Below are 19,286 nucleotides of genomic sequence, written 5' to 3' on the forward strand. Positions count from 1 at the left end.
TCATTTGGACAAGTATGACAATTTTTTTACTGAAGTCACTTGCCCCCCCCCACCCCCAAAAAAGTCTAATGCCATCATCCAAAAGCATGACTGAAAATGAATGAAGTACATAGGAGAAAATTGAAATAATTTAGCCTAGGCGCAGATGGAAAGAGTGACACTGTCCACGCCGTGATCTATTTCACCTGTCCTTGTGATTGTCTCCACCCCATCCAGGTGTTGCTGATTTTCCCCAGTGTATTTATCCCTGTGTTTCCTGTCTCTCTGTGCCAGTTCGTCTTGTATGTTTTTCCAAGTCAACCAGCGGTTTTCCCGTTCTCCTGGTTTTTGCTATTCTCCTTTTTCTAGTCCTCCCGGGTTTTGACACTCATTCTATACCCGCCTGCCTGACCATTATGCCTGCCTTGACCACGAGCATGTCTGCCACTCTGTACCTCCTGGACTCTGATCTGGTTTTGACCTTTTGCCTGTCCACAACCATTCTCTTGCCTACTCCTTTTGGATTAATAAATATTGTAAGACTCCAACCATTTGCCTCCTGTGACTGCATCTGGGTCTCGCCTTGTGTCATGATAGACACAGTCAAAGAGCCCTTCGCTGGCTGTGTGTCTTGTGATGGCTTGTAAATCATCATGGGCTGCAGAGCAACTCTGCTGTCCTCAGAACTGCATAATTATAAAATAATTTGCATTTTTTCCTCCTCTCTTTTATTTTTTTTTAATTTCACCTTTATTTAACCAGGTAGGCCAGTTGAGAACAAGTTCTCATTTACAACTGCGACCTGGCCAAGATAAAGCAAAGCAGTGCGACAAAAACAACAACACAGAGTTACACATGGGATAAACAAACGTACAGTCAATAACACAATAGAAAATCAGTATACAGTGTGTGCAAATGAAGTAAGGAGGTAAGGCAATAAATAGGCCATAGTGTCGAAATAATTCCAATTTAGCAATTAACACTCTTATTGGGCCTAGGCTACTATATTTGTTGTAGGTAGGTTGCACATTGCTAGAATAATATGGCAATAGGCCTAGGCCAACTACGCAGTTCTTTCATAAGCTTTCCTCAGCTGTAGCCTAAGTTTTCTTTTGACTCCTCATTAGATTTTTCCATCCATTGTTTAATCAATATCACTATGGCCTAAAATATTTATAATTCAAAATAAATCTGTGAATGAGAATAGCATTGACACCACGGCTTTCATAATGATTCCCATTTAAAAGCTGCAACTTTAGGACATCAAACACTTTATGAGAGTAGTTTGGAAAATACTCTTCATAACTTTAATTTGTCTTAATGCTTTTATGCTATTTCAGTTAGTAGGATTAGGCTTTTGGTAGTTTGGTTCTCAATGGCAAGGAAGGATGCTTTGCTCAACTGTAAGGTTTGTTCAAATTCAGATTTTTATATCTTGCTAATGTTTCTTCTATCTCTCATTATTACCTTAGGCGTCCCATGTTTTGGGGTTCAAAAAGAACTTAAAACTTTCTGAGCTAGCCTAGAACTCTGTTAGATTCATTAATTGTTTGATCATGAAATAGCACGGCAGAAGAAATGTAGCATGCATTAAACTGAAATAGTGGCTTAACAGGCCAAGTCATATTCATATCAAGTGGAGAGAAAATTGAAAATTTGGGGTTATGCAACAATAAGACAACAGAGTTTCCGTGATAAAAATAGACTTTGGCTATTGGCCCAGATCATTTGGGAGAGAGAAAAAAAACACAACGTATTTTCTGACCAGATATTTTGCGCTGGTGAGACTCTTAGCTCTATCTACATTGTTCTCCTGCTTTGTGTAAATATAACATATTTATTGAAATAGGCTATAGCAAATAAGAATATAGGCAATTCACTCAGAATGTCAACCATGCCCTGCTGTGCGCTGCAGCAGCGCCGCTGCCTGATCCTATTCTGATCTAAGTAACTGTTTGATATTGTGATTTTTTTACTTGTCCATTCGGACAAATTAAATCTATATTCTGGTTGTCTGACTATTTTTTTTACTTGCCCTGGACAAGTGGACAAGCCTTAATGTCGAGCCCTGCTACTGTACTGTGCTGTTCAAACTTGGGAAACATAGACGTCTATGATTGGTTCAGATTTGGTCCGGTCTGGACTGGCCTTGCTCCTCGAACCCTTCCCATTCTCATGCGTTCGCTCTCAAGGAAGACGGAGGGAATCGACTCTAACCCCTGAGTGTGCCCTTTGTGCCACGGCTCTCCCCCCAGCACTAATTCAAGCACTAGGGGAAGGCATCGTCGATCTCAGTAGTACCCCTTGGCCTACTGAGGATGAGAACGGATGAGAAAGGCTGGGTGTTTGCCCAACGTGTTTGCACAACATGTTTTCCCAACATCTGTGTACGCGGCGTTACCTCAATCGTCAGATAAAGGTGACCTCCGCATGTCTCTTGACTCTCAGTCACTGGAAGAGCCCCTCGATCTTCGTTTCTGGCACTCCGCTAGGGGTAGTGGTGACGACAGATGCATCACTCACGGGCTGAGGCGCAGTTCACGAGGGGAATGCAAAAAACAGAGTGTGGACCCCACAACTCCACATTGCTCACATAAATGACCTCGAATTGCTGACAGTGTTTCTTTCACTGAGACACTTTCTACCCTCCCTTCGGAATTGCCACGTCTTGATCAGAACGGACACTACGACTGTGGTGACTTACATCCAACTCTTTGTGTCCTGGGTGCCTCCCTGCGAGGGAAGGCCCCTCCGTCAACGGTTATCACATTGGATTGTGGAAGCTATTATATTGGCCTATAATAGCAAGGGGTTCCAGCTTCTGAAAGGCCTGAGGGCTCACTGAACCAGAGGTATGGCTACATCTAGAGCACTGTTCAAGGGCATCTCCTTGCAGGAGATTTGCAATGCGGCTTGTTGGGCATCCCCTCATACTTTTATGAGGTTCTACTGGCTAGACGTCACTGCGCGTTCTTTGGTAGTGTTCTCAGTGTTGAGGCCTCTGAGGGTTGATACGATGAGACTATCTGGCTTCGGAAAGAGAGCATGTTTGCGATATGGGAGTTGGCCATATCCCACATGTGAGATATCGAAACGAATAATTGAAAGATCATTTAAGATTATTTGCGTAACCCTGGTTCTCTGATATTATGAGTGAGATATCTCACCGCAATCCCCTACTTGCAAGAGTGTGAGGAAGTTCGGCATGCTCGAGAATGACCAGAGGGCAGGCGAGTGGCTTCTTATGATGAGGGGAGGGGCTCAACTTGTTCGCCACTCAATGTTTTGACCAGGGTCTCTGGTGTTTTGACTAGGGTCTCTGGTGTTTTGACTAGGGTCTCTGGTGTTTTGACTAGGGTCTCTGGTGTTTTGACTAGGGTCTCTGTGGTTTTGACTAGGGTCTCTGGTGTTTTTACTAGGGTCTCTAGTGTTTTGACTATATGCTCTGTCTCTGTCTTTTTGTTCCAGATTGATAACGTCGGGGCGTTCATGTGGCAGTCTCAGCTGAGGCATCGCTGGGACGACCATAACAAGCACTGCTTCGCCAACATCTGTGATGCCCTGTTCAGATACTCCTACGAGTATCTGGGAAACACCCCACGATTGGTCATCACCCCGCTGACTGACAGGTGCACAGACCAATCACAGCTCAGCTCATATGAATTCTATCTAATGCATCAAAATATATATTTTCACATTTGATCTTGACAGGATGTTACCTCTTCAATACTAATTTTGTCCCAAAAATGACAAACTGACATAATGTCTCACTCCGTTCTGTTCAGTTCTGTTGTGTGAGCGATCATGTAAAGAGTTTCTGTCTCTCCCCCAGGTGTTACATCACTCTGACCCAGTCTCTCCATCTCATCATGGGCGGGGCTCCGGCCGGTCCTGCCGGTACCGGGAAGACCGAGACCACCAAGGATTTGGGCCGAGCCCTCGGCATCATGGTCTATGTATTCAACTGCTCTGAGCAGATGGATTACAAGGTGAATCTGTTGCTCAGACTTCTTATATTGCCAAAAAATGTCATCTTATTCAAGCATACAATAGATTCTGTTGTGGTTTCTGATTGTGCCTCATGTTGTCCTGTCTTTCCAGTCTTGTGGAGACATCTATAAGGGTTTGGCTCAGACTGGGGCCTGGGGCTGCTTTGACGAGTTCAACCGAATCTCTGTGGAGGTGTTGTCTGTCATCGCTGTACAGGTAAGTTACTCCTCTATTTCTACACCACAAACCTTGATTGTGATCTCTCTCCCCCTCCTCTCTTTCTTTCCCCCATCTCTCTCCCTCCTCTATTTCTCTCTCTCTTTCTCTCTCATGGTGACACTGACCCTACTCCCCCCCAGGTGAAGTCTGTTCAGGACGCTATCAGAGATAAGAAGATCATCTTTAACTTCCTGGGTGAGACCATCAAGCTGATCCCCACCGTGGGAGCCTTCATCACCATGAACCCGGGATACGCCGGCCGTGCAGAGCTACCGGAGAACCTCAAGGCTCTGTTCAGGTACCATACACATAGTGGATCTCTCTCTCTGCCTGTCTATCTCACAAACTCTCTCCTTCTGTCAGCCTCACCATCTCTTTATCTTCTTTCTCCCTCTTCTTCGCAGACTGTTTCTCTCTCTGTCACCATCTCTTTCTCTCTTGCCCTTACTTGTCTTCATACTTGAGTGTTTCTCTCCTGTAGGCCATGCGCCATGGTGGTGCCGGACTTTGAGTTAATCTGTGAGATCATGTTGGTGGCTGAAGGCTTCATCGACGCCAGAGTCCTGGCCAGGAAGTTCATCACCCTCTACACCCTCTGCAAAGAGCTGCTTTCCAAACAGGTACAGTAGCTACCTCATTGCTTTAATACACTGTCACTCTCACCCTATTCACCCAGACTTGCTGTCTGCTCACAACCACAGAGATTTTACATTCTCACCATCTCTTTAAAACATATTCATATAGTTTCCTTTGTGTTGTGTTTGTGTGTACAGGACCACTATGACTGGGGTCTTCGTGCCATTAAGTCTGTGTTGGTGGTGGCCGGCTCTTTGAAGAGAGGAGACCCGGGTCGCCCGGAGGACCAGGTCCTGATGAGAGCTCTAAGAGACTTCAACGTCCCCAAGATCGTAATGGACGACTCACCTGTGTTCCTGGGACTGATTGGAGACCTGTTCCCTGCTTTGGACGTCCCCAGGAAGAGAAACCTGGACTTTGAGAAGGTCGGACACGCAAAAACACACACACACACACATACACACACTTGCCTCTCCTTAACTAGACAGAAGGTGGGAAGGGAGGTGGGAAGGGCAGAAGTAACATGAGCACTCAAATATATGTACACCTGTGTTTATACAGTATCTATCTATCAATCATCTGAAGTAAAAAACGGTTGTCTTTGTTAAAAAAGTATTTTCTGATGCTACAGATGTAGGGTCGTAATTTGATCACCCTGTTGCAGGAGAACTTTTATGCAATGCAGGAAATGTAAAACTTGTAGTGTATTTGTGGTTTAAAAAGGCTTCTGAAATGTTTAAATTCCATATAGAAATTTCAGAGTTGAATTTCCCTTACGAAAAATGTATCAACCTCTACAACAAAGTTTCCATTTATTATAATCCACATAATAATTCAAATTTCCTGATGCTTCAGGATTATTTTCCTTGCTGTAGCGAACTGGCTCAAATTAATATCCTACACCTGTAACTGAGGTATTTGTTGTGTGGGTGTGTATCTCAGGTAGTGAAGCAGTCAGTGCTGGACCTGAATCTGCAGGCGGAGGACAGTTTTATTCTGAAGGTGGTTCAGCTGGAAGAGCTGCTGGCCGTCCGACACTCCGTCTTCATCATCGGCAATGCCGGCACCGGCAAGTCCAAGGTACCATAAATCCTCATCCCTCTAACATCTATTGTGCTTTTCTGACTCCAGTTGTCTGGAAAGAGTCTGCATTTCAAATGCCACCCTATGGGATCATGTCAAAAGTAATGCACTAAAAAGGGAATAGGGTGCCATTTTGGATAGAGCCAAATGTTCTGTTTGGTTAGAAGCCAAACTGTTGTGTTGTGTCTCCAGGTGATGCGCTCGTTGAATAAGACCTATCAGAACATGAAGAGGAAGCCGGTGATCGTGGATCTGGACCCCAAGGCTGTCACCTGTGACGAGCTGTTTGGCATCATCAACCCTGCCACCCGAGAATGGAAGGACGGTACGATGGAACTAGTTAGGCTAAAATATAGTTGAAACGTGTAGTCAATGAAGGCCTAACAACACAATAAGTCAAGCAGCTTTGCATCTGGACTTCTCTCTCTAGTTCTAGTCACAATGCCCCATCTGTACAACCTGAGTTTTTATTTTTTATTTTTTTATTTTACCGTTATTTTACCAGGTAAGTTGACTGAGAACACGTTCTCATTTGCAGCAACGACCTGGGGAATAGTTACAGGGGAGAGGAGGGGGATGAATGAGCCAATTGTAAACTGGGGATTATTAGGTGACCGTGATGGTTGAGGGCCAGATTGGGAATTTAGCCAGGACACCGGGGTTAACACCCCTACTCTTACGATAAGTGCCATGGGATCTTTAATGACCTCAGAGAGTCAGGACACCCGTTTTAACGTCCCATCCGAAAGACGGCACCCTACACAGAGCAGTGTCCCCAATCACTGCCCTGGGGCATTGGGATCTTTGTTTAGACCAGAGGAAAGAGTGCCTCCTACTGGCCCTCCAACACCACTTCCAGCAGCACCTGGTCTCCCATCCAGGGACTGACCAGGACCAACCTAATAGTGTTGAAGTGTTTTTGAGTAGTGTTGCATGGTATACCGGTACCACATTAATATCACGGTACTAAAACGTCATGATACTTATGATACCAACATTTTAGAATACCGTAGTACCGTTTCATATGATACTACCGACTTTTTCATCCTTACCGATCTAAAGAACATACTGGCGTCTGTTATAAAATGTTTATGAAGTCAGTTTTGTTTATGCATTCAGTTGAATTTAAGCAACAGCCACTAGTCTCTTGTATGCGCATGTCCAATAATATCCACTTCACTTTCATGTGCATATCACGTGTGGCAGCTATAATCAACCAGCCTCATCCTCTACCAGCCCTCACTCACCTGCTTCTCTCCATCCGCTCTTCACATCTCCTACCAGCCCTCACCCACCTGCCTCTCTCCATCCGCTCTTCACATCTCCTACCAGCCCTCACCCACCTGCCTCTCTCCATCCGCTCTTCACATCCCCTACCAGCCCTCACTCACCTGCTTCTCTCCATCTGCTCTTCACATCCCCTACCAGCCCGCACTCACCTGCTTCTCTCCATCCGCTCTTCACATCCCCTACCAGCCCTCACTCACCTGCTTCTCTCCATCCGCTCTTCACATCCCCTACCAGCCCTCACTTACCTGCTTCTCTCCATCCTCTCTTCACATCCCCTACCAGCCCTCACTTACCTGCTTCTCTCCATCCTCTCTTCACATCCCCTACCAGCCCTCACTTACCTGCTTCTCTCCATCCTCTCTTCACGTGCGTCTATTCCTCTGTCAGTTTAAAAAAATATAATTTAGCCATGATGGCGAGCCGGGATCCAGACCCTGATGAGTCTTCTGTTGTTAGATTTGTACGTGTGTTACATTGGAGCAGCGTGCAAAGTGAGCATTGTTGATACATTGTATCATTTTATCGCCTGTTATAACCAATAGCACAGACCAGTCTGAGTAGACTTTGCAAGTTCAGTGTCATGTAGCCTCTGAGTGTCAGAGAGGGAAAATGGAGCACTGCTTCGCAACAGGCATGCTTGCAGCTTTACAGCAAAGAAAACGGCTTGTCTCTAGCCTAAACGGTTCAATGTGACCCATATTACCAGAGGTTTTGTCTCTAGCCTAAACGGTTCAATGTGACCCATATTACCAGAGGTTTTGTCTCTAGCCTAAACGGTTCAATGTGACCCATATTACTAGAGGTCTTGTCTCTAGCCCAAACGGTTCAATGTGACCCATATTACTAGAGGTCTTGTCTCTAGCCCAAACGGTTCAATGTGACCCATATTACCAGAGGTTTTGTCTCTAGCCTAAACGGTTCAATGTGACCCATATTACTAGAGGTCTTGTCTTTAGCCTAAACGGTTCAATGTGACCCATATTACTAGAGGTCTTGTCTCTAGCCCAAACGGTTCAATGTGACCCATATTACCAGAGGTTTTGTCTCTAGCCTAAACGGTTCAATGTGACCCACATTACCAGAGGTCTTGTCTCTAGCCTAAACGGTTCAATGTGACCCATATTACCAGAGGTTTTGTCTCTAGCCTAAACGGTTCAATGTGACCCATATTACCAGATATGCCTTTTTTTTCTTCTATCGGGATTCGTACACATTTTGTATAATTTCACAAACCATGTCGCGGGGCGTTTTAAACGAATCCTGGGTCGCTAATTATTGGTTTGGTAACAAAAACGTTGTTCAGTCATGTTAGCTAGCTAGCTAACACCCTTGTAACTTGACAGTAGGTTTAGGTAAATTTGATTAGCACAGGAAGAAAGGAAAAGGGTCTGATACTCATGAGATGTGCTTCAAAAGGTAGGATTCACATAGGCCTAATGGAAGCCTAAACTATATAAAAAATCTATTTCTTTCTGGTGCACCTTAAATTCTGTTTGGTGCCTAACATATTAAAAGTTGGGAGCAGTGTGTAGTGTGTGCTGTGTGTTTTTACGAGAGTGAGGGAGACAGAGAGAGTGTGTGTGTCTCTGTTAACTGAAGAGTAAACAAGGTTTCATGCAGTGTTTTCCCCTTACTGACACAATGACATGCAGATCATTATGCATGTATCTCACAGGAGGTTGGTGGCAGACACACACAAACACACATACACAGACCTTAATTGGGGAGGACGGGCTCGTGGTAATGTCTGGAGCAGAATCAGTGGAATGGTATCATACACGGTTTCTAGGTGTTTGAGGCCATTCCATTTGTGCCGTTCAAGCCATTATTATGAGCCGTCCTCCCTTCAGCAGCCTCCACTGATGTACTGTTTATTCCTTCTTCCCATTCCTCCAGCCAATTCACAGCTAGGTCTTTGCCTTTCTGAGCAATCAGCCATTCTATACAGTATTCTATTATACACTGAACAGTGTGACGTTAAATTCAATGTGTTGTATTGAGTAGAAGTGTACGTTTCAGTGAGAAGTTTTTGGAGAACGTTTATAAAACGTGAACAAGTGTCGGGGGACGGGGAGAACAGGATGCTAGGCCACTGATTTCTTTCCACCGTAGTATCGTGATACTACGTGGTATCGTGATACTTGGCGTGGTATCATATCATTTGTAAAATGTTGATATCGTGACAAGCCTATTTTGGAGTCTGTCTGGTTGTTGTGTAATGTTGTGTGCCACGCTGGTTGCAGGTCTTTTCTCCTGTGTGATGAGAGATTTGGCCCTCATCAGCCATGACGGGCCCAAGTGGATCGTACTGGACGGAGACATCGACCCTATGTGGATCGAATCCCTCAATACGGTCATGGACGACAACAAGGTCTGTGTGTGTTTGTGTGTGTGTACCTTGACCTCAGGGTGATCTGGAACACCTCCAGGTTGGGGATTTTGGCAGCGAGGTGAGACAGAGACAGCTTGTGTGTGTGTGTTTGTATGGTCCTAACCCCGTGTGTGTGTCTGTGTAGGTGTTGACTCTGGCCAGTAACGAACGCATCCCTCTTAACTCCACCATGCGTCTGGTGTTTGAGATTAAGGACCTGCGGACGGCCACTCCAGCCACCGTGTCCCGGGCTGGAATCCTCTTCATCAACTCTGCTGACCTGGGATGGAGCCCGTCAGTACCTCCCTACACATACACTATATATACAAAAGTATGTGGACACCCCTTCAAATTAGTGGATTTGGCTATTTCAGCCATACCCGTTCCTGACAGGTGTATAAAATCGAGCACACAGTCAATTCATCTCCATAGACAAACATTGGCAGTGGAATTGCTCGTACTGAAGAGCTCAGTGACTTTCAATGTGGCAACGTCATAGGATGCCACCTTTCCAACAAGTCAGTTCATCAAATTTCTGCCCTTCTAGAGCTACCCCGGTCAACTGTAAGTGCTGTTATTGTGAAGTGGAAACGTCTAGGAGCAACAATGGCTCAGCCGTGAAGTGGTAGGCCACACAAGCTCACAGAACGGGACCGCGGAATGCTGAAGTGCTTAGCACCTCTAAAATCATCTGTCCTTGGTTGCAACACTCATTACCGAGTTCCAAACTGACTCTGAAAGCCATTTCAGCACAAGAACTGTTTGTCGGGAGCTTCATGGCTGAGCAGCCACACACCAGCCTAAGATTACCATGCGCAATGCCAAGCGTCGGCTGGAGTGGTGTAAAGCTCACCGTCATTGGACTCAGGTGCAGTGGAAATGCGTTCTCTGGAGTGATGAATCATGCTTCACCATCTGGCAGTGCGACGGACGAATTTCGGTTTGGGGGATGCCAGGAGAACACTACCTACCCGAATGCATAGTGCCCACTGTAAAGTTTGGTGGAGGAGGAATAATGATCTGTGGCTGATTTTCATGGCTAGGCCCCTTAGTTCCAGTAAAGGGGAATCTTAATGCTACAGCATACAATGACATTCTAGACAATTCTGTGCTTCCAACTTTGGCTACAGTTTGAGGAAGGTCCTTTCCTGTTTCAGCATGACAATACTCCCGTGCACAAAGACAGGTCCATACAGAAATGGTTTGTCGAGATTGGTGTGGAAGAACTTGACTGGTCTGTACAGAGCCCTGACCTCAACCCCATTGACCACCTTTGAGATGAATTGGAACGCCGACTGCGAGCCAGGCCTAATCGCCCAACATCAGTGCCTGACCTCACTAATGCTCTTGTGGCTGAATGTAAGTCTCGGCTGCAATGTTCCAACATCTAGTGGAAAGCCTTCCCAGAAGAGTGGAGACTGTTATAGCAGCAAAAGGGGGACCAACTCCATATTAATGCCCGTGATTTTGGAATGAGATGTTCGACGAACAGGTGTCCACATACTTTTGGTCATGTAGTGTACATTAAAACGAACACCTCGGTGGTGTCCCATATGACACCCTATTCCCTATATAGTGCACTACTTTTGAACAGGGACAATAGGGCTCTGGTTAAAAGTAGTTCACTACATGGGGAATAGGGTGCCATTTGGGATGCAGTCCTTAAGTCATATTGTCATTATATAACACGTTAGGGTTGGTGTCAATTACAATTTCATTTGAAATTCCAATTCAATTCTTGAATTCACTCATGAAGTGGAGAATTTATGTTGAATTCAATTAGAATTTCAACAATCTTCAAGTTATAGAATTGGAATTAGACTGTTTTAATTGGAATTGTAAAAATAATAATATTTGGAATTGATTTGAATTGGAATTCAATATGTACATTTTCCAGTTGATGGAATTAATGCATTTAGTATAAGAAATGGACTGCAATTTGTATTTCTATAGTTCCAGTATAGCTATGCTGAATGAACAGTGACATGATCAGCCTAAAAGCCTGAGGGAATTGAATTCTAATTGGAATTTGTGAAATTGTTGGGGATAATATTTAATTGGGAATTTAATTATTGGAATTTACCTAACATTGGAATTCAGAGGAATTGAATTATCTCTGAATTCAAAGTGTGACCTGGAATTTGAGTTGAATTAAATGGAATTTACAGGGAGAGACAATTGAATTAGAATCCATGAATTTGTGGAATTCACCCTAAACCTGCAACACATATTTATTGACCTGAGTGACCGTGTGTCCTGTCTGTTTGTGTGTTCCTTCAGGGTGGTGACCAGCTGGATCGAGAAGCGAGAGGTCCAGTCGGAGAAAGCCAACCTGTTCATCCTGTTTGACAAGTACTTGCCTACCTGTCTGGAGAAGCTCAAGTTCGGCTTCAAGAAAATCACTCCTATCCCAGAGGTCACACTGGTCCAAACCCTGCTCCACTTCATGGAGTTTCTACTGGTGCCTGAGAACACCCCGCCCGACTCCAACAAAGAACTCTATGAGCTCTACTTTGTGTTCGCCTGCATCTGGGCCTTCGGAGGGGCCATGTTCCAGGACCAGGTAGCTACCCACTCAGGACTACGTTCATCCTCAAGGGGTGCAGGGTTCTCCCCAAATACTGTAAGAGGGGTGCTGTGCCACCTTGAGTCCAAAGGGGGTCACTGCACCCCTCTAGGGCCCTGGTCAAAAGTAGTGCACTATATAGGGAATAACATGCAATTTCAGAGGCAGCCAGGGTAATATTTTCACTTTGCGAAATGCATGAACAAGTGAAGGAAAGTGACAGTCAGATTCTGCTGAGTTCAGACTAACCTAACTTCTCTCTGTCTGTGTGTGTTTGGTTGGTAGCTGACAGACTACCGTGTGGAGTTCAGTAAGTGGTGGGTGAATGAGTTCAAGACCATCAAGTTCCCATCTGCGGGGACTGTGTTTGACTACTACATCGACAGAGACTCCAAGAAGTTCCAGCCCTGGACGGAGTTAGTCCCCAAGTTCCAGCTGGATCCAGACCTCCCACTGCAGGTCAGAGTCCTGTCTGTCTGCCTAGCAACTCACCCAATTAATGAATGACACGGTGGACTAACTCTTAGCTTCTAGGACATTGTAGTTTGTCTTTGTTAGGTGTTCTGCAACAGTGTTGTAGTAAGACGTTTCTCTCAAATAAATTGAGATTTTGGAGAGTTAATTGAGCTGACAGGCATTTTGCGTTGTTTCGCTATGGCTTTAGTCATCAATCTAGCAAGAGGGCAATATTTTATTAATGTAGTAGTGTGTGTCCCCCACCCCTAGAAAGCTATGACCTTTGGCTTTCACCTGGAATAGTTTATTTATGTCTGACAAAAAAAACACTTCAACCCATATGATCTAGTACACAATAAAAGTATAATAAAACATATACAAATATGATGATATGTGACCCGTTTCAGGAAACTAGGCATATGTCGCAAGTCGCGACTTCACAGGAGAGGGGTTATAATAAAAATAAAAAAAGTGAATGAAAAAGCCTTTTCATACTTTCGTCAGAATTTGTTACATTTGTGAACGTCTAACATTTGGGCCATTTAAACAGCATGTGTACCGCCTACAGACAAGGGGAGAAGGACTATGTAAAGGGCTTGATTTTGTTATTCTGGGCAAATGCAATGTGTCTGCCTCTGACGTAAATGCAAATATTTGACTTCCACACACAATTACTTATTTACTTATTTTAGGTTTTAGAAAGTGTGTAGATCGCATTCGTTATCATAATGCCGATTGCTTTGCCATGTCTGTGGCATGAAGCAGCCAAGCTGGATAAATGTTTTTCTAAGGACTGCCCTTTTGATGTAATGTTGCAGTGAAGTGATATAAATCGATGTAATGATGCAGCCGACCACCAGAGGGAGGCAAATACAAGTTTATTTGACAGAGGACGTTTACATGCTCCTAGGAAAGTCTGGATTGCTGTCTTCTGACTTATAAAACAGTGAGAAATCAATCAAATAAGTAATGTAAACATCTACATATTTTTTTAAGGAATTCTAGTGCCCGATTTCAGTGACAGTCAGCTTAAGAGGATTGTTAAGTACCAGATTCTGGAGAGTTATTCTGCTGACCTTTACCCTGTTCCTCTCAGGCGTCTCTAGTTCACACGGCTGAGACCATCCGTATCCGCTACTTCATGGACAAACTGATGGAGAGGAAGTGTCCTGTGATGTTGGTGGGCAACGCGGGCAGTGGCAAGTCAGTCCTGATGGGAGACAAGCTCCGCGGCCTCAGCACTGATTACTATGTGGTCCAGTCTGTCCCCTTCAACTTCTACACAACCTCGGCCATGCTGCAGGCCATACTGGAGAAACCCCTGGAGAAGAAGGCAGGCCGGAACTACGGCCCCCCCGGCAGCAAGAGTCTCATCTACTTCATAGACGACATGAACATGCCTGAGGTCGACAAGTACTTCACTGTGGCTCCGCACACACTCATCCGCCAGCACATGGACCACGGACACTGGTACGATCACAGCCATTGACTAGTCAACCATTACACAACCACAACATAACAACAATCACTGTTTTGATCCCTCACTCTCTCTACCTCTCTCCTCCTCTCTCCCTCCCTTTCATCCCCCTCTCCCTGCCTCCCGTCCCAGGTATGACAGAGCCAAGCTGACTCTGAAGGACATCCATAACTGCCAGTATGTGGCCTGTATGAACCCTACAGCTGGCAGCTTCACCATCGACCCCCGACTGCAGGTACTCACCAGACTAACGCTACACACAAGGCTGGAGAAGAAGCATAGTAGAAGAAACCTCTCTAGTCGTTCTGTTTTAGACTTTTAGACATCCCATAGTTGCCTTATGTATGGTAATATACTGTAAACCTGCTCCCTCTCTCTCTCTCTAAGAGGCACTTCTGTGTCTTTGCGGTGAGTTTCCCGGGCCAGGACGCACTCCAAAGCATCTATAACTCCATCTTCTCCCAACATCTGGACATGAATGGCTTTCTCCCCGCCGTCAAGAAGTTCTGCCCTACGCTGGTCACCTCTGCAATCAGTAAGAACACTACCTAGAAACACTGAGATAATCATCATGTCAAACTGAAAATGTAATGACTTAATTCAACATCTCATCCATCTCATTTTATGACATTGAACTAGTGTCAGAGATGGGGGAAACCAATGCATTATATAGGCCTACAGTATTTTCCCTGTTTCCATGTTCTTACCTGTCTGTGTATATTTTCTTCTCCAGTGTTCCACCAGAGGATCTCCACCTCCTTCCTTCCCACGGCAGTCAAGTTCCACTACGTCTTTAACCTCAGAGACCTCTCCAACATCTTCCAGGTAAACCCTTCTCCCTTACATCTATCTATATGATGGGCATCTTGATCATACATCATAAAGTTGGTTTGAGACACTTTGTTATGGATTACTGAGGAGAGGAAGGAGATATCTTGCTGTGTGTGTGTGTAAATGTGGTGAGAGATCACCATCATGTTAGTGCCTGTGTGTGAGATGTTCAATTCGTCCCTCTGTGTCTCCTGTCTGCTGCCAGGGTCTTCTGTTCTCCATGCCAGAGTGTGTGAGGGCCCCTGCTGAGCTGGTGAGACTGTGGCTTCATGAGTGTGACCGTGTGTACGGAGACAAGCTGGTGGAGGAGAAGGACATGGTGCTGTTTGCCAAGATTGAGGGAGAGATCTGCAAGAAGTGCTTCGAGGTAAGACTTAACATAAACACTCATTGTCTGATATTGAGAAAAAATAACTAAACTAATGTTGAATAAAGTTATTCAATATTAACAGCAGATTTCTCATTGTCCATATTGGTGTGTATTATCCTCTGTCTGCAGGAAATAGATGCAGGTTTCCTCTTTGAGAAGCCCAACATCTTTTGCCACTTTGCCCAAGGCATCGGCGAGCCCAAATACTTCCCTATTCCAGACTGGGTGGTTCTGAACAAGCTGCTACTGGAGGGCCTGGACAGCTACAACGAAGTCAATGCTGTCATGAACCTGGTGAGTCCACCATGACACACTACAAAAGCAAATACTTTGTGTTGGCATCGCGTCATCACTGGATAGTACCCAGAGTAGTTAAAAACCTGATTGAGATGGAGAGTCTAGTCCTAGACCTTCCTGTTGTGACCCTCTTTGTTTGTGTGTGTACGTGCATATGTGTTTGTTCTTCAGGTGCTGTTTGAGGACGCAATGTCCCATATCTGCCGTATCAACCGTATCCTGGAGTCTCCTCGCGGTAACGCCCTGCTGGTCGGGGTGGGCGGCAGCGGCAAGCAGTCTCTGTCTCGCCTCGCTGCCAGCATCGCCAACCTGGAGGTGTTCCAGATCACCCTGAGGAAAGGCTACGGCATCCCCGACCTCAAGGTTTGATGCTATGCTCTGGCCACCTGTTAACCTCTGTTAACCTCTCTGGGGTATAGCCAGGGAAAGTTTTCTCTGGCCAATAGCCAGGGAAAATACAGAGCGCCATATTCAAATAAAATTATATAAAAATCAAACTTTCATTAAATAACACATGTAAGATACCAAATTAAAGCTACACTCGTTGTGAATCCAGCCAACATGTCAGATTTCAAAAAGGCTTTTCGGCGAAAGCATAAGATGCTATTATCTGCACAACAGTAAACAAAGAGAGTAGCATATTTCAACACTGCAGGCACGACACAAAACGCAGAAATAAAAATATAATTCATGCCTTACCTTTGACGAAATATTGGAGTGCCAATTTTGTTGGCACTCCAATATGTCCCATAAACATCACAAATGGTCCTTTTGTTCGATTAATTCCGTCGATATATATCCAAAATGTCAATTTATTTGGCGCGTTTCATCCAGAAAAACACAGCTTCCAACTTGCGCAAAGTCACTACAAAATATATCAAAAGTTACATGTAAACTTTACCAAAACATTTCAAACTACTTTTGTAATACAACGTTAGGTATTTTTAAACGTTAATAATCGATCAATTTGAAGACGGGATGATCTGTGTTCAATACAAAAAGAAAACAAACTGACGCAGCTTTTTTGGTAATGTGCCTCTCTCAAACAATTTACTTCAAGTGACCCTCCTTTACGATGGCCGTACTTCTTCATTACACAAAGGAATAACCTCAACCAATTTCCAAAGACTGGTGACGTCCAGTGGAAGCGGTAGGAACTGAAAACAAGTCCCTTAGAAATCTGGTGTCCCAATGAAAACTCATTGAAAAGACAGTGACCTCAAAAAAATAAAGATTCTGAATGGTTTGTCCTCTGGGTTTTGCCTGCTACATAAGTTCTGTTATGCTCACAGACATGATTCAAACAGTTTTAGAAACTTCAGAGTGTTTTCTATCCAAATCTACTAATAATATGCATATCTTATATTCTGGGGATGAGTAGAAGGAAGTTGAAATTGGGCTATTTATCCAAAAGTGAAAATGCTGCCCCCTACCCCGAAGAAGTTAAGATGCTGACACACATCTCCCCCGCTCCTCCCTTGCCCTCCTCTCTCCCCTCTTCTCCTCCTCTCCCCACCCTCTTTTCCCTTCCCCTCTCCCCACCCTCCTTTCCCTTCTCCCCACCCTCCTCCCTCTCTGTCTCCTGGTAGTTGGACGTGGCCGCCCAATACATGAAGGCTGGTGTGAAGAACATAGGGACGGTGTTCCTGATGACCGACAGCCAGGTGGCCGAGGAGGAGTTCCTGGTGCTGATCAATGACCTGCTGGCGTCGGGGGAGATCCCCGGTCTGTTCCAAGACGATGAGGTGGAGAACATCATTGTTGCCATGAGGAACGAGGTCAAGGCTGTGGGCCTGCCAGACTCACGAGAAAACTGCTGGAAGTTCTTCATCGACAGAGTCCGCAAACAGCTCAAGGTGATACTCAGTGTGGCCAGTCTGGCTTGTCATTGGGGGTTGTTGAGGGTTTTGGTCTGTATGTTCAGCAGCGTTACAGAGGGGTCACCCAGCTAGCATATAACGTTCTGAGAACCATATGTTTCTTAGAGCTTGGTTAAAGCGTGGTTGTCAATCAATGAAATGTATTTATAAAGCCCTTTTTACATCAGCAGATGTCACAATGTGTTTATACAGAAACCCAAAGAGAAGGAATGCAGATGTAGAAGCATAGTGGCTAGGAAAAACTCTTTAGAAAATCAGGAATCTAGGAAGAAACCTAGAGAGGAACCAGGCCCTGAGGGGTAACCAGTCCTCTTCTGGCTGTGCCCGGTGGAGATTATAAGAGTACATGGCCATTATGGCCAGATCATTCTTTAAGATGTTCAAACATTCATAGATGACCAGCAGTGTCAAATAATAATCACAGTGGTTATAGAGGGTGCAACAGGTCAGCACCTCAGAAGTAAATGTCAGTTGGCTTTTCAATGCCAAGCATTCAGAGGTCGATCGACAGAGGGTCGAAACAGCAGGTCCGGGACAAGGTAGTGTGTTCGGTGAACAGGTCAGGATTCCATAGCCGCAGGCCGAACAGCAGAAACTGGAGCAGCAGCACGATAGACTGGGTACGGGGACAGCCAGGAGTCATCAGGCCAGGTAGTCCTGAGGCATGGTCCTAGGGCTCAGGTCTTCCGGGAGGGGAGAGTTAGAGGGAGCATACTTAAGATCACACAGGACACCAGATAAGAGAGGAGAATTACACCAGATAGGACAGACTGACCCTAGCCCCCCGGCACGTAGACTATTGCAGCATAAATAGTGGTGACTTACTACCCTGAGACAAGACGGAGTATAGCCCACGAAGATCTCCCCCACCACACGAGCCCGAGGGGGCGCAAAACCAGACTGGAAGATCAGTGACTCAACCCACTGAAGTTAAGTATATTGAGAGAAAAAAAGCCTTGTATGACGTGATGCACCCCTCCTAGGGACAGAACAGGAGAGCACCAGCAAGCCAGTGACTCAGCTCCTGTAATAGGGTTAGGGGCAGAGAATCCCAGTGGAGAGAGGGGAGCCGGCCAGGGAGAGACAGCAAGGGTGGTTTGTCACACCAGTGCCTTGTCATTCACCTTCGCACCCCTGGGCCAGACTACACGCAATCATAGGACCTACTGAAGAAATGAGTCTTCAGTAAAGACTTGCAAACGTAATAATATGGTGGTCCGATGGTCCAGGATAACGAGGATTTTTATAAAGATCCACAATATCTATTCCACGGGACAAAACTAGATCCAGGGTATGATTGTGGCAATGCGTAGGTCTGGAGACATGTTAGACAAAACCCACTGAGTCGATGATGGCTCCGATAGCCTTTTGGAATGGGTCTGTGGACTTCTCCATGTGAATATTGCTTTTTTATATTACATGCAATGACTACAAGGTGCGATAGGAATTCAAGGAACTCGGCGGGGAACACTGTATACGGTCCAGGAGGCATTTAACTATAAAATAATAATGGAATTCTAAGCAAATCTTGTCTGCTAAATGAACTAGTGTAGCCCACAGCCATTTGGCATAGCTAGATGAGGACGTAACATAAGGACAACTCAAAGAGTATGCTATTCTGTTCTTCTGAAATAGACTACATTTTCTTCATATCATGCTTCTTTCGACCTGTCTAAAATAAATAATGGATTTATTGTGAAGGTGAAGGCTATATTACATGGATTTATTAGACTTTTTAAAATGTAGTTGTTCCAAAGGTCATCATCAGTGGATGTGTGGAAGCAAAGAGATGCTATATTAGTTTATGTTAATTAATGGTGAATTACAGTGAGACCGACAATTATTTGCTTGACAATCACCGGCTGACAAAATTTCGTGACTGCCACAGCCCTACTGGTGCG

The 19,286-nt window shown here is 45.0% G+C and overlaps 1 protein-coding gene across 1 annotated transcript in view; it reads left to right on the forward strand.

The window, feature by feature from the left end:
• Positions 1-19,286, forward strand: part of LOC139580409 (dynein axonemal heavy chain 17-like) — a 96,774-nt gene that overhangs the window by 19,483 nt on the left and 58,005 nt on the right. Inside the window, exons 33-52 of the mRNA XM_071409056.1 lie at positions 3,448-3,608; positions 3,812-3,968; positions 4,081-4,185; positions 4,329-4,486; positions 4,670-4,808; positions 4,962-5,189; positions 5,707-5,844; positions 6,040-6,172; positions 9,381-9,508; positions 9,654-9,802; positions 11,789-12,071; positions 12,360-12,533; positions 13,627-14,000; positions 14,140-14,242; positions 14,395-14,542; positions 14,741-14,832; positions 15,044-15,205; positions 15,338-15,502; positions 15,677-15,868; positions 17,095-17,361. Coding sequence (XP_071265157.1) covers positions 3,448-3,608; positions 3,812-3,968; positions 4,081-4,185; positions 4,329-4,486; positions 4,670-4,808; positions 4,962-5,189; positions 5,707-5,844; positions 6,040-6,172; positions 9,381-9,508; positions 9,654-9,802; positions 11,789-12,071; positions 12,360-12,533; positions 13,627-14,000; positions 14,140-14,242; positions 14,395-14,542; positions 14,741-14,832; positions 15,044-15,205; positions 15,338-15,502; positions 15,677-15,868; positions 17,095-17,361 — 3,456 coding nt within the window. The remainder of the gene's footprint in view (positions 1-3,447; positions 3,609-3,811; positions 3,969-4,080; positions 4,186-4,328; positions 4,487-4,669; positions 4,809-4,961; positions 5,190-5,706; positions 5,845-6,039; positions 6,173-9,380; positions 9,509-9,653; positions 9,803-11,788; positions 12,072-12,359; positions 12,534-13,626; positions 14,001-14,139; positions 14,243-14,394; positions 14,543-14,740; positions 14,833-15,043; positions 15,206-15,337; positions 15,503-15,676; positions 15,869-17,094; positions 17,362-19,286) is intronic.

This window comes from Salvelinus alpinus, chromosome 7 (assembly GCF_045679555.1).
Source record: "Salvelinus alpinus chromosome 7, SLU_Salpinus.1, whole genome shotgun sequence".
In the NCBI taxonomy this organism is placed as follows: domain Eukaryota; kingdom Metazoa; phylum Chordata; class Actinopteri; order Salmoniformes; family Salmonidae; genus Salvelinus; species Salvelinus alpinus.